Source organism: Triticum urartu, chromosome 7A (assembly GCF_056163025.1).
Source record: "Triticum urartu cultivar PI428250 chromosome 7A, HENAU_Tu73, whole genome shotgun sequence".
Classification (NCBI taxonomy): domain Eukaryota; kingdom Viridiplantae; phylum Streptophyta; class Magnoliopsida; order Poales; family Poaceae; genus Triticum; species Triticum urartu.
Window position 1 is genome coordinate 735,194,160 of NC_141879.1, and position 14,623 is coordinate 735,208,782.

The following is a 14,623-nucleotide window of genomic DNA, read 5'->3' on the forward strand; positions in this document are numbered from 1 at the left end:
CCAACCCCATCATCGGCCGTGCCGTGCCGCGAGAGGAAAAATAAACAAATCATCACCGACTTTTGTTCCATCTGCTATCCATCCATCTCTAACCAACGCCCCCTATCCCCCTATCTCTATCTTTCCATCCCCATCCGGCGCGATGATGCAAGCAAACCGATCACTAGCGGCGTACGTGACGGCCACGACCACCATCCGCGCAGCCCACGCCCGTCTCCCCCACTGCGCGCGGGGCCCACCCGCCGGCCCGCCGGAACAAAGGTGGGCGGCCCACCAACTAGAAAAGGCCGACCCGACCCGCCGCTTCCTTCGCCCATCAGCTCTCTCTCTTCCTTCTTCCTCCCCCTCTCTCGACCTCATCGCCCACCACCCTCCCCCATCCGGACACGCGAGCGCCCGGGTCGCCGGCGCCGGCCATGGATCCCTACAAGGTAGCACCTCCCCTCCCCTTCTTCCCCCGCCGATCCGGCCTCGCCGGCCAGCCGGCCGGCCCGGATCGCCGGTTCGGATGTCCCTGTCGCCCCGCGATCCGCTGATCTGACGCGCTCGGTTCTCTTGGTTTCTTGTGTTGTTTGCAGCACCGGCCGACGAGCGGGGCCAACTCCGGCTACTGGACCACCAACTCCGGCGCGCCCGTCTGGAACAACAACAACGCCCTCACCGTCGGCCAGCGAGGTCGGTAACCCACCCCAACCACCTGCCTCTAAGCGTAGCTTAGCTTAGTTTGGATCACCTCTCTGGTGGCCAGATTCGGGGGCTATTCGGCTCGATTGCCTCTGGATCTGCGAAAGTTTCCCTCTGCTGTGGCGTTAGCACCCTGGCCTTGCTGTCAATTCACATGCCGTTTACATCTACTACTAGTATTCGATACATTCACCTACCGGCTTAGGTTTGGTTCCTGTAAGCGCTTGATTGAATTCTGTGGGCGCTCCTTGTAGCTTCATTCGCAACACGCCGTGCTCCGTGGTCCAGCCTGACAAAACTTTTGTTGCAAACATATAGGAAGCTTGATATTTTCGTCAGTCACTGTCATGCCATAGGGTTGCTCAATCAACGGGGAAGCTAACAAGCAATACCTTTTTCACACGGCATGGCATGTCACGGTCCAGTCATAGTAATTATCCGATCATGTGAGATGGTTGGAGGCTCCTAGATAGTGATCTGTCTGGGCCGTCTGGTGGTCCGTTACTCTTCAGTGCATTTGCTCATAGCACTAACCTGATGTAGGTAGGGACCAAGTTCTGCACCCACAAGAAAAGATAATCTTACAACAATTCATCTATGTTTGGCATAGCGCAAGCTTCAAAACTGGTTCGAAATCAAAGTTTGATTGTTCAGCATAACTCCCCAACTTTGAAAGCGATTGGAATTCCAAACTCCAAACATGGCTGTCTGTCGTAACAAAATGCCAATTTTCCTGAAAGTGATTGCAAAAGCTACCTGAAGTTGCCCGGTGTGATTTTTCCTCTTTTGTATCTGTAGCTATGCCCAGAAGCTTCTGCTTTTCTTATCTTCTCCCGTGGATAATTTGTTACTCGGCATAATGATGAATTCTTCCTTTCACAGGACCTATCCTTCTTGAGGATTACCATCTGATTGAAAAGCTTGCACAGTTTGACCGGGAGCGTATCCCTGAACGTGTTGTTCATGCACGGGGAGCCAGTGCTAAGGGGTTCTTTGAGGTGACTCATGATGTTTCTCAGCTCACTTGCGCTGATTTCCTCCGGGCTCCTGGGGTTCAGACCCCGGTTATTGTCCGGTTCTCTACCGTTGTGCATGAGCGTGGAAGCCCTGAGACCTTGAGGGATCCACGTGGTTTTGCAGTGAAGTTCTACACCAGAGAGGTACTAATGATCATTCTTAGTGTCATATTTCATGTTACCCTTTTGAGATGAGATTATTATTACAGCTACTTTATGCTGTGTACAATCACATTTGAGCAGTTTATCTTCTGTTAGCATGTCATTCGCCATAATGCCTTTTTGTCCAAGCCTGTTAAATAGTAAAAGACTCTTTAGCCTGTTTTAGCTGGTACAGTAAAATTCTGGCTGCTTTGAATGCCTTTTTAGTTCTATCAACAATTGCCAGCGTGTGGCTATTGGAAGATGGAAGTTGAAACCATAGCACATGTTCCATTATGTAGTAGTATAAATTTACCATTGTTTATAAGGATTGAGTCCTCTGCCCCACCTTATTTTCCCTTATGTAGTAAACTGTTTATCATCTGCACTTGGATAATTATTGCTGCAGACCTTTTCAGTCAACCTGTAAGTTTAACTGACATCTCGTGGCATGCATTTTTCAGGGTAACTTTGACCTTGTTGGGAACAATATGCCTGTGTTTTTCATCCGAGATGGGATGAAGTTCCCTGACATGGTCCATGCTTTCAAGCCAAGTCCAAAGACCAACATGCAGGAGAACTGGAGAATAGTTGACTTCTTCTCGCACCACCCGGAGAGTCTGCACATGTTCACCTTCCTCTTTGATGATGTTGGCATTCCACTCAACTACAGGCACATGGACGGTTTTGGTGTCAACACCTACACCTTAATCAGCAGGGATGGAAAGGCGCACCTTGTTAAGTTCCATTGGAAGCCTACATGTGGTGTGAAGTGCCTCTTAGATGATGAAGCCGTTACTGTAGGAGGCACCTGCCACACCCATGCCACAAAGGACCTGACTGATGCTATTGCAGCTGGGAATTACCCAGAATGGAAGCTTTTCATTCAGACCATTGATGCTGATCATGAGGATAAATTTGACTTTGACCCTCTTGATGTCACCAAGACCTGGCCAGAGGATATCATCCCACTGCAACCAGTTGGACGGATGGTGCTCAACAAGAACATTGATAATTTCTTTGCAGAAAATGAACAACTTGCTTTCTGCCCAGCAGTCACTGTCCCTGGAATCCACTACTCTGATGATAAGCTGCTCCAGACAAGGATTTTCTCCTATGCTGATACCCAAAGGCACCGTCTCGGTCCAAACTACTTGATGCTTCCTGTGAATGCCCCGAAATGTGCTCACCACAACAACCATCATGATGGCTTAATGAATTTCATGCACAGGGATGAGGAGGTACATTGTTCTTTAAAACTTTTTCATCCCCTTCTGCTTGCATGATGCAGTATTTCCTCCGATTGACAGAAATAATATGTACGTAGTTATATTTCAAGTTCACTGCATTTACATATATTTGGCTTGATTTCCAGGTGAACTACTTCCCTTCAAGGTTTGATCCTACTCGTCATGCTGAACAGTACCCTATCCCTCCTCGCGTTCTATCTGGCTGCCGGGAGAAGGTATGCAACTTGGAATGACAGAATTCTTGTCTACTACTGCCATTCGTCGGCCATTGAGCCATAAGAACTGTTTCCAGTTATTATTTATGACTAAAATACTCTGTGAATTAAAAACCCACCATGTGTTTGACAAATGGTTTGCTACATTTGTACTTTTGGAACTGCAGTGCATCATCGAAAAGGAGAACAATTTCAAGCAGGCTGGCGAGAGATACCGTTCCTTCGACCCTGCCAGGTTCCATCCCAAACTCAGTTTGATTTGTTTCAAGTCTTTAGGCACATAGAAGAAATCAAGCATCGTTGCTAACCGAACTGTTTCTTATATGAAAACACAGGCAAGACCGTTTCCTACAGCGCTGGGTTGATGCGCTCACTGATGCTCGTGTTACCCATGAAATCCAGGGCATCTGGGTCTCATACTGGTCACAGGTACATTCTTCTGTCTTTTTATTCACTCCCAGTTGCCAGTGGGTGACCATGCACACTGCTCTACTGTTATTTGTGTCTGTATCATCTAAACACACTGAAACCAACCATGCTTTTTACCAATGCTGTTGCAGTGTGACGCATCCCTCGGGCAGAAGCTGGCATCGCGGCTCAAGATTAAGCCGAGCATGTAGATGGAAAAGGAGGAGGGAACCAGTTGCTCACCCGCTTCGGTTGGCGTCCATCGAGCCAAGGAGGGTGCAGCATGAACTGAATCTGTCTCTGTGTGGGTGTAGCCATGAATAAAAATGTGTAATGAATATTGTATGTAATACCCATGATGGTGGGTGTTGTGATACAGTTCGTCTGTCGTATTGTGTCTGTGCAAAAGAGAAAATAAAAGACAATGTGTTGGTTAATCTTTGCTGTGTTCCATCTTCAGTCTGATAGTAGAAGTTTTTGATGATCCACTTTTGTTTGGCTTTCCTGCCACTGTTGTATCATAATTAAGCCGAGCATGTAGATGGAAAAGGAGGAGGAGGGAACCAGTTGCTCACCCGCTTCGGTTGGCGTCCATCGAGCCAAGGAGGGTGCAGCATGAACTGAATCTGTCTCTGTGTGGGTGTAGCCATGAATAAAAATGTGTAATGAATATTGTATGTAATACCCATGATGGTGGGTGTTGTGATACAGTTCGTCTGTCGTATTGTGTCTGTGCAAAAGAGAAAATAAAAGACAATGTGTTGGTTAATCTTTGCTGTGTTCCATCTTCAGTCTGATAGTAGAAGTTTTTGATGATCCACTTTTGTTTGGCTTTCCTGCCACTGTTGTATCATAATTACAGATGTGGTAATTGCCATAAACAAAAGTGCACCTAATTTCAGATCAAGAGATTTTTATGCTACTAAAAATTTTAATTAGGAAGGCAAAAAAAAAAAGATTTTGGAGTCTGTCAGACAACCTCTGGGCCACCCTGCACAGGCTGAGCCAGGCAGGAACGATCCTCTACAGCCGTCGGATCCATCAGATGAATCCTGGCCGTTAATCACGCTCTGGCCCAGAGGTCAGAGGTCATCAACCAGACTTGAGTGCTTGCCTCCTTATTGGTAAAGGATGCAACGGTACGAGCCTATAGAACAGATCCTGTTCAAGTAAGGTCGTGCTACAAGCTGCAGCGCCTCAACTTATAAACCGGTACCTCTCCGCGTGAACTAGCGAGGTGGGACTAATATAAGGGAGCGCGCAGCAGCGCAGCGCCTCCTCCTCGGTCGCAGGCTCGCGGCTTAGAAGGGCTCGTGGGCTGTTGGCCCATGTGGTTGGGCTGGAGAAGACATGCAGCGCGGCCCATCTGAGTTGAGATACGATACGTAGACAGAGATAGGCCCATCTGAGAAATACTTGTCCTGCTGTAGTATGGCTTTTCTTTCTTCCCTCCCCCCAAAAAAAAGAGTATGGCTTTTCTTTCCTGTGAACTTGGATTATTATTTTCTTTCCTGTACGGCAGTTGCATCAGCTTTTCATTTCCTTCCCGAGATTTTGATATTTTTTTCTTTTTTTGTCAAAGTATATGAGAAATGTTTTTTTGGGCGGGGATACCTGAGAACATTAAGTTGTTTTTCCAGTGTACGCGTATTCTCTTGTTAGCTCATCGCATTACTATTAAATATTAATAAAAACACCCATGCGGCATGCACTTCTTCTCTTTGCTGGCTCGGTTCTTCAAAGTTACCTCTGTTGCTGCAGTTTCAGGCTCAGGGCTGATTCAAAGAGGGATGAATGAGCTGAGGACTGGCTCGGTCCGTGTACTTTTGTTGCATTTCCAGCGCTCATTTTCGAAGTATTGTCCAACATCGGCTCAGCCTCAGCTTCTTGCTGCATGTTCAAGGAATAATCATTGAACTTCTCTGAAGTTGCTGACCCTTGCATAAAAAACCAACAGATAATCTACAAAAACAGCCACCTGCTCTTCCCTTATCCATCCTCAACTTGCCATTTCTTCCAGCGGGCAGAAGGCATAGAAAAGCTTATCCTTGGCTCCCATCAGGCAGTTCTGGTTGTCCATTCATTGCGCCGCGCCTTGATGGATCGCCGGGACCGGACCTCCTTGGGGTTTCAACACCATGGATGCATGTGGGAGCATGGGACCAGGTGCAGCTCCAGTTAATCAGGGTCAGCAAGTCAGAATTCGGTCTGATGTCACAAACAGGAAAAGGTTGGTGCTGCTATTAAACAGGTGCATCGCTATTTCTGTACAGGCCTGAAAGTTGGGGGTGCAGATATTAGACATGTAAGTTAAGTAGATAATAACAGTTAATAATTCAGTAATGGAGTGTATGTACTTATGTATACCTGGATCATATGAACACACACACTGTAACCAACCAATGTTTTTACCAATGCTATTTGCAGTGTGACGCGTCCCTCGGGCAGAAGCTGGCGTCGCGGCTCAGGATGAAGCCGAACATGTAGATGGGCAAGGAGGAGAGAAGCAGTCACTCACTCGCCTTGGTGGGTGTCGATCGAGCGGGCCAAGGAGGGGGCAGCATGAACTGAATTTATCTTTGTGTGGGTGTAGCCATGAATAAAATTGTGTAACATTGATATGAATAATAAAAGACAAAATGTGATGGTTAATCTTGCTGTGTTCCGTTGTTCAAATCATAATTTCAGATGTGCCATAGACCGTTTAATCTTTCATAATCAAAAGTGCAGCTAATTTGCAGTTGTTTTTACTAGCCTGAAAACTTAAAAGTGCACGCGCATTATTTGATCAACTCAAGCGGCCGGTTGTTGACCGCACGATCGCGTCCTGATCTGAAGCGTGCGTCAGGTGCGACCTGGTCAGGACCGTGCAGGCGTACACACAACCCACCTTGCGACACGTCAATGGCCCCACAAGCCGTGGAAGGGAGTGGACGGTTCGAGCGGCGCACAGACGACTGTCTCTCCCCGATCCCTTTCTCTCCTTCATCTCTCCTGTTCGTTGTCAAAACAGAAATCCCCCACATCCCATCGATCAGCGGCAAAGAAGGAAGGGCACGGCTGGCGGGGAATCGCCGCCATGACTGCGTGCAAAGGGGAGATTGGTGCAGTAGCGGCCAGGCGAAGAGATCTCTTTGTGGATCCGGCAACTGTGCGGGCAGTGACAAAAAAGACTAGATCGGCAAGGCGGGATGGACACGGTGAGGCGCCACCATCCGGCGGTGGGCGGCGGCTGCGGGGGCCCGACGTCGTTGCGGTGCTCCAGCTCTTCGGCGCAGGAGTTCGCGGGGCTGGCGTCCGTGTTCCGGCGGCGGCTGGTGGTGGGGACGACTATGGTGGCGGCCGACTTTGGGGCGTCATCAGGCTGTCCCCAGAGCTCGGGCGCTCGCTGAGGCTCGACGTGCCTGGACTCCTCCATCTGCGGCTTCACACGATGCCTGGACTCCTTCATTGATTCGGTAATTTGATGCCTGGACTCCTTTGGTAGCTTAGCTTCCTTCTCCTACTTTTTTTTATCAACTCTTGGTTGAACAAACAGACTACTACTGCTCAACGTTTACGCATTAACAGCTGATTTCTGTCATTCCATTCTCCTCAAGGGATTGAGTTGCTCTTTCAGATCCGTCACGCCATTTTGCTAAATTTTTCAGAGTTCAAAGCTTTTGGATTCTAGCCAAACACTATACTACTGAGGTAATATCATGCAAAAAAGAAGCACTTCAGCCACAACTCATTTAGGGACCAGCCGAAAATGTTGCACACACACATATTCGCGCGTGGCCGCAGAGTTGCACGCTCTAGTTGGTATAGTCGCACACGCTTGGTCGCATAGTTGCACACTCTTTGGCACATGCCCGGCCGTGTAGTCGCACATGCACGCCCGCGGAGTTGCACACCCTCGTCCGCGTGGTCGCACATGCACGCCCGCGGAGTTGCACACTCTTGCCGGTATAGAAGCACATGCCCAGCCGTGGAGTTGCACGCTCTTGTTCGAGTAGTCACGCATGCACTCCTGCGGAGTTGCACACTCTTGTCGACTCTTGTCGGCATAGGAGCACACGCCTGGCCGCAGAGTTGCACACCCTCGTCCGCGTGGTCGCACATGCACGCCCGCGGAGTTGCACACTCTTGCCGGTATAGAAGCACATGCCCAGCCGTGGAGTTGCACGCTCTTGTTCGAGTAGTCACGCATGCACTCCTGCGGAGTTGCACACTCTTGTCGACTCTTGTCGGCATAGGAGCACACGCCTGGCCGCAGAGTTGCACACTCTCGTCCGCGTACGTAGTCGCACACGCACGATCACGGAGGTGCACACTCACTTCCAAGCAGTCGCACACGCACGGCCACAGAGGTGCACACGTGTGTCGGCACAGTCATGTGTGCGTGTGGTTCTTTGGTTGCACACTCAAGTGTGCCCTGTTTTCAAGTGTATACGTGAGGAGTTTGTAGATCTAAGCAGTTCATATCCTAGTTGGCTTTGCCACAGTTATGCAGTTTCACAGGGAATGGCTATCGGCTAGTTTAGTTTTGGCTCCAGTGCCTACATCATCTTCAGGCAGTGTGTATGCTGATTTTTTTTTGGTTGCACACTAATGTCTGCCCAGTTGGCCATACAGTGCATCAAGTTGCACACAATTTTGTTTTGTTTGGTAGGTGTGCTTTGAAAAATCAGCATGAGTTGCTTACCTCATGGCACTTTTTTGATATCAATTGTTCTTGCTCATTTTTTCTTTATACATTTGGTTGCTGCGACTAATTTGTTTGTTCGCTTTTTTTAGCAGACTAAAAATGGTTGTAGAAGGAGATGTGGCTCCTAGTGAAGGATAGGCATGCTCGCTTTTTCATCGTTTTTCATTTATCCTTGTAGCAGTTTTGTTTTCAATTATAATAACTATTATTTTGGGGTTTTCCTACCATGTTCTATGTTTTGTTTGTTTTATGCAGGGGTCTGCAAACTGTTCTTCTCGGCAGAATTCGAAACGGCATGCCGATCGGCAGTCTCGTCGTGTTGATATCGATAGGGAGGTAGAGGATGATGAGGTAAGTATCGAGCAAGCACTGTGGGTGCATTCCCCTTTCCTGCATACACACACAAGTAACTTCTTCCATGCATCCTTTAGGTTGGTGACCAATTCTGCATTGTGAAACGATGGAAATGGAAGGCGGCCGCGCTGGTGGGAGTTGTGTATGGAGATGGCACATCGTTTGCAACAGTTGTTGAGGTAACATGAAATGGTATTAGGCATTTTTCTTTTCTTTTTTCTACACAAAGAAGCCTGGGATGTGATTTTTTTACACAGGTGCATAAGAACCAGCTAGGTACTGGCATCCCGAACTTTTATAGTTGCACAAAAATTAATTAAGAGTTGTTATCCTCAAATTTTCAAATAGTTGCACAACGGTATCATACGAGTTGGCATCCTCAACTTTCGTAGTTGCACCAGAACCATTTTGGAGCTGGCAGTCTCAGCTTTTTAAATAGTCCCACAATAGTATCACTGAGTTGGCATCCTCAACTATTTTAGTTGCACAAGAACCAATCAGGAGTTGGCATCCCCAACTTTTCTTAATAGTTGCACAACAATGCCACATGAGTTGGCATCTTCAACTTTTTTTTGAGGGAGGCATCTTCAACTTCTTTACTTGCACAAGAACCATTAAGTAGTTGGCATCCTCATGTATTCACATGCATGCACTTGAATGTAGTTGCACTACTTATTTGCAAGATTGTAATCTTTTAGAATTCACTATTTTTTTCCATTTCTTGTGTCCAGACATGCTAAATTCATCAAGTTCATCAGGTCAAAATTCATTACATAGTTGAACAAACATGCAATATGAATTGCATGCAGGAGTACTTGCAGTTGCACAAAATAGATGATCTAGTTGCACAACAACTAGTATAAGTTTTTCCATTTGGAATTTTGCATACAAAATTTTAGCCAAACCAAAATGAATCTAAAATTATATGAGTTGGCATCTTCAACTTTTTATGAGTTGCAGATGCCAACTACTGAAATTCAGACCCCACAAGTAGATGGATATGGCAGTGTTGTCAGTTGCACACTTGTGTTGGTTAAGTTGCACAGATACAACCCAGAGCTGGTTCATTTTTCTAAGGCTTCATTTTTGCATGATGTGTAGGTTTTACAGGTTATGGGGGTAGAAGAGCTGCTATAGATTTGTGCACACAATTCTCAGCTACAAAGTCACATATACTACTGTGTGGAAAGATCAAAGGAAAAAAACACTTCCAAACCAGATTCTTGTCTAGTAGGTAGTTATCTTTTCATAGTAGCTACAACACTTTTTTTTGCTACATGTACATCTGTTCTTCTGCATTATGTGTGAATAAGATTCTCTATGTGCACTCTCCTATATTTTTGCACATTTTCTGCGTTTTGTTACACACATGTTGTAAAAGTTGGCTTGTCCCATGATGTAGTTGCACGAAAATCAGTTAAAAGAGCACAAGTACCAGATCTCCCCGTTTTAATCTCTGTTTATGCTATCTTCAACAACTATGGAGAAGCTACTTTTGCAAAGAGAAATTTGGTGAGGGAGAAAGGGAAAGGCAAGGAGGAAGGACCTGAACAGGAGGAGAAAGGATCACCTCTTTTTCCACCCTTGCTGGTGCCTACTGCCTGGTACGTTCTGATCTATCATCCCTCTCTCTTCTTTTTTTTGCACCAAATTGTTCCAGTTCCACTCTTATTGAACTTTGATTCATCTGCCATGGCAGCTCTAGCAATGGAGATCCAGACATGAAAACCCCTTTGTTTCATGGGTAAGAAGGTGGGGCAGGCAGAGGCGTGGGGAAAAAGAAGTTGGTGGTCAGAGGGGCGTGAGAGCTTCAGGAGGGGAGGGAAGGGCATGTGATGGCCTGGGGACCACGTCCAATGTGTGGTTTGTTGGGTTGACGCGCCTGTTGCTACCGGGGAAGGGCTTTCCTTTTCTGAGATGGGGGGGGACAGGATCTTTCCTTTCCTAGCGGCCGCCGGGGAACGCTAGGGAGCAGCCGGCCGCTCCTAGACGCTCCCTTTTACTAGATCTGGAGATTTTCTGCAGCTAAAAAAGTCATCAAGGAAGCAAAAAAAAGATTTTTGAGAAAAAAAACTTTGTGTGTGTGTGCGTTTTTTTTTTGAGAAACTAAAAAAATATTGTGTAGTACGTCAGACAACCTCTAGGCTACCTTGCACAGGCAGAACGATCCTCTACAGCCATCGGACTGCAGGGAGGAGTGGGGAATGACCCTTTGAACCGAACGCATCACGCTAATTTTTTTAAATAATACATTTTTTTTATTAATTTGCAAAAATATTACGCTGAAAAAATAATTTAGGCTACCAGTCGGCCTGCTGCGGGCTGACGGTGTATTATTTTTATAAATTAATTTTTCGGCATAATATTTGTGAAAATTAATTAAAAATATATATTATTTAAAAAAATTAGCACGCATCACAACTTATTTTTTCAAGGAAAGCAAGCCGGTAAAGTTTCATGCAAATCGAACGGAGCTGAGCGAGTGAGATGCATAGACGGAAGCTCAGCCCATCTGAGAAATACTTACATTCTCAAAAAACAATTCTGAGAAATACTTGTCCCGTATGGCTTTACCACCCTAAAAAAGTATGCCCTTTTCTTTCGTTGAAACTGTTTTTCATTTTTTTCTATGTAATTAGTTTTATTTTTGTTAAATACTACTCCCTCCATCTCATAATGTAAGACTAGTGTCGAAAAACGTCTTACATTATGAGACGGAGGGAGTACCTCCGCCTGGGTTTAAAAATTGTGACATCCCTAGTTTGACAATACACTAGGATAGCTCTTCTTGTTTGCATCATGTTTAAACTTCAAGATTTTACCGAAGTACTGGGGGTTACCGGAACACTCCCGGGGGTTTAATGGGCCTACATGGGCCTTAGTGGAGAAGAGAAGGGGCGGCCAGGGCAGGCCGCGCGCCCCCTCCCCCTCTAGTCCGAATTGGACAAGGAGGGGGGCGGCGCCCCCCTTTCCTTCCTCTCTCCCTCCTCCTGACGCGCCTTCTCCTGGCCGGTCGCCTCTCCCTCCCTTGCTCCTTTATATACGGGGGCAGGGGGGCACCCCAGAGACACAACAATTGATCTCTTGGATCTCTTAGCCGTGTGCGGTGCCCCCCTCCACCATAGTCCACCTCGATAATATCGTAGCGGTGCTTAGGCGAAGCCCTGTGTCAGTAGAACATCATCATCGTCACCACGCCATCGTGCTGACGGAACTCTCCCTCAAAGCTCGGCTGGATCAGAGTTCGAGGGATGTCATCGAGCTGAATGTGTGCTGAACTCGGAGGTGTCATGCATTCGGTACTTGGATCGGTCGGATCATGAAGACGTACGACTACATCAACCGCGTTGTGCTAACGCTTCCGCTTAACAGTCTACGAGGGTACGTGGACGACACTCTCCCCTCTCGTTGCTATGCATCACCATGATCCTGTGTGTGCGTAGGAAATTTTTGAAATTACTACGTTCCCCAACACCCCGTTCCTCCGCTCTGTAGTTAGATTTTGAATTTGTAGATCGTGGTGCGCCGTTGGGGTGGTGGGAGCGGCGCCGAGACGAATAAGTCTGCCTCAGCTTCACTCCCACACCGGCAGTGTCGTTCATGGCGGCGTCTCGGAGTTGATGGCATCGTGTGATTGCCTATCCTTCGGATCGGTTCTGTTAGGGTTCATGGATGATGTCGGCGAGGCAGCGACGGCGACTCCATCAGGTGTGTCTCTCCTTCTGCTCTGTCCCCGTTGCTGTGGCGTTGTCTCCGACGTCATGGTGGAGCAGAGAGGTTTTGTCATCCAGGAGTATGCGCAGACGGCTGTCTGCGCAAGTGACAGCTGGAAGATGGTGCATCCCGTGCTGGGTTTGTGGTTGGTGGCTGATAGTTCTGGTTTCCTCCTTCGACGTCGTTGTCGTGCTGGGGTGTCAGATCTAGAGTTCGATGGCGTGTCCGGGGACATGTTGCCCCGGTCCGATTCTTTCAACGGCAATGGTTTTGCTTCTGACAAACTACTTTCGAGGTCCGTAAAGCTGCTGATCAGCGATGGAGCCGCGTCGAGCTCGGGTGAAGAGGTGATCTGTTTTCTTTCCCTTTGGTGGCCACTTCGATGGTGTCGGAGGAGAGGAACATGCGCTGATATTTTGCATAGGATTATCCTATTTTTTTCAGCCTTGTAATGTCGGTGCTTACGTGCCTTGTAACCGGATCTTTATTTTATAAATGAGACACGTATTACCATGAAAAAAAATGAAAAAAAAAAGACAGCAGCCGTCTAAACCTTTGTACATGCCCTCATTAGCCTAGACGAGTGAATTAGGCAGTGTGTCATTCATAATTGATGACTGAAACTCTGCACCGTGACACAGCCATGGTACATACCTGTGCCGTGGCATGCCTCCTACGGTCCTATCTCGTACGGCGTCCTGGTCATTTTTATTTTATTTTTTTGAGGAACCGCGTCCTGGTCTTTCTTGCGGGGCAAGTGGGCCGGCCCGCGAATTTAACACCAGCCAATACAACCAACGATGGCCTGGATACCGAGCCCACTGAGCGCCGTCCTCCGAAACAATTTCGGCTGTCGCGGCTCACTAGCGCGTTGGCTAAGGTCGTGGGCCAGCGGACGAACGCGACGGCCCAGTCTGGGAATAAACTAACGCAGCCCCTGGAAACGTTTAGCACCACATCGCTTGGCTAGAAACATTTTACGCGGCTTAAATAGCCCAGGTGCCGACGTTTCCATCGCCGAGGACGCAGAGCTGATTCATCAGCTCAGCCGAGGCGAAAGCAGTCGCTACGCACTTCTGGCCGGGCCTGTCCTGGCGGCCTGTGACCCTAGGTCTCTCCCCTGGAGGTGCAGGGGGTTGGAAGTACGGTGCGATGTTAGTCTTTTTTTCCCTAATATTTATTACTTTTCTTTCATATTTTGCAGGTTGTGCAACATGTGCACATGTAAAGTCTAAAATAAAAACTAAAAATAAACAAACTTTTTTTCTTTACCTAATATTTTTTCTTTTCTTTTATTAGTCTTTTTATTTTTTTTTAATTTTGCTAATATTACTCTATTTTACTACTCTAAGGCTCAAAATCTAATAATTTGCAGGTTGTGCAATAGGTGCACATGTAAAGTCTAAAATAAAAAAAATGAAAACTAAAAATAAACTGAGAAAAGAATGTTGGTGGCCAGCCGAGTTGAGAAAAGAATGTATCCAATAAATGCTTATTTTTGGCAGGAATAGCAGAGAAACTAGTTCTTCTTTTCAGTGCTCGTATTATTTTCTTAGTTCGTACTACCATCTTTCTTTACTTGAGAAGAAAATGGTAGATAACAACACCCAGCCATTACTTACAAACGTACTGCCCATGCAGCATTGTCAGCAATGCAAATTAAATTTGTCCAAGGAAAAATCTTAGAGTTATTGATAATAAAAAATAATTCAAGCATACGGTGCACAGATTCAGGGGCTATTCGGCTCGATTGTCTCGGATCTGCTGTCAATTCACATGCCATTTACATCTACTAGTATTCGATATATTCACCTAACGGATTAGGTTTGGTTTCTGTAAGCACTTGGTTGAATGCTGTGGGCACTCCTTGTAGCTTCACAACATGCCGTGTTCCATGGTCCAGCCTGACAAAACTTTTGTTGCAAACATAAGACGCTTGATATTTTCGTCAGTCACTGCCATGCCATAGGGTTGCTCAATCAATGGGGAAGATAAGAAGCAATACCCTAATATTTATTACTTTTCTTTCATATTTTGCAGGTTGTGCAACATGTGCACATGTAAAGTCTAAAATAAAAACTAAAAATAAACAAACTTTTTTTCTTTACCTAATATTTTTTCTTTTCTTTTATTAGTCTTTTTATTTTTTTT

The 14,623-nt window shown here is 46.6% G+C and overlaps 1 protein-coding gene, 1 long non-coding RNA gene and 1 other non-coding gene across 7 annotated transcripts; 2 read left to right on the plus strand and 1 right to left on the minus strand.

The window, feature by feature from the left end:
• Positions 1-273: 273 nt before the first annotated feature.
• Positions 274-6,201, plus strand: LOC125519588 (catalase isozyme 1). Of its 2 annotated transcripts, none has more exons than XM_048684340.1 (8): positions 274-431; positions 579-675; positions 1,567-1,844; positions 2,306-3,082; positions 3,217-3,306; positions 3,474-3,541; positions 3,642-3,735; positions 6,142-6,201. In XM_048684340.1, exons 1-8 carry the CDS (start codon positions 417-419, stop codon positions 6,199-6,201), a joined length of 1,479 nt encoding a protein of 492 aa, XP_048540297.1. In that variant the 5' UTR covers positions 274-416. The 2 variants fall into 2 exon arrangements, with proteins under 2 accessions (XP_048540297.1, XP_048540296.1); XM_048684339.2 differs by lacking the exon at positions 6,142-6,201 and adding an exon at positions 3,867-4,483.
• LOC125526202 (small nucleolar RNA U3) lies at positions 4,679-4,893 on the minus strand. The gene has a single exon (XR_007291618.1). It is a non-coding gene; the product is annotated as a small nucleolar RNA U3 (small nucleolar RNA).
• Positions 6,202-6,577: 376 nt separating the features above from the next.
• LOC125523599 (uncharacterized) lies at positions 6,578-12,953 on the plus strand. 4 transcript variants are annotated; one of them, XR_007290299.2, is made up of 6 exons: positions 6,578-7,172; positions 8,494-8,755; positions 8,836-8,937; positions 9,860-9,992; positions 10,161-10,362; positions 10,458-12,950. It is a non-coding gene; the product is annotated as an uncharacterized LOC125523599 (long non-coding RNA). The 4 variants fall into 4 exon arrangements; XR_007290300.2 differs by having other exon boundaries at positions 8,497-8,755; XR_007290297.2 differs by having other exon boundaries at positions 6,578-8,755; positions 10,458-12,953.
• The last annotated feature ends 1,670 nt before the right edge of the window (positions 12,954-14,623 follow it).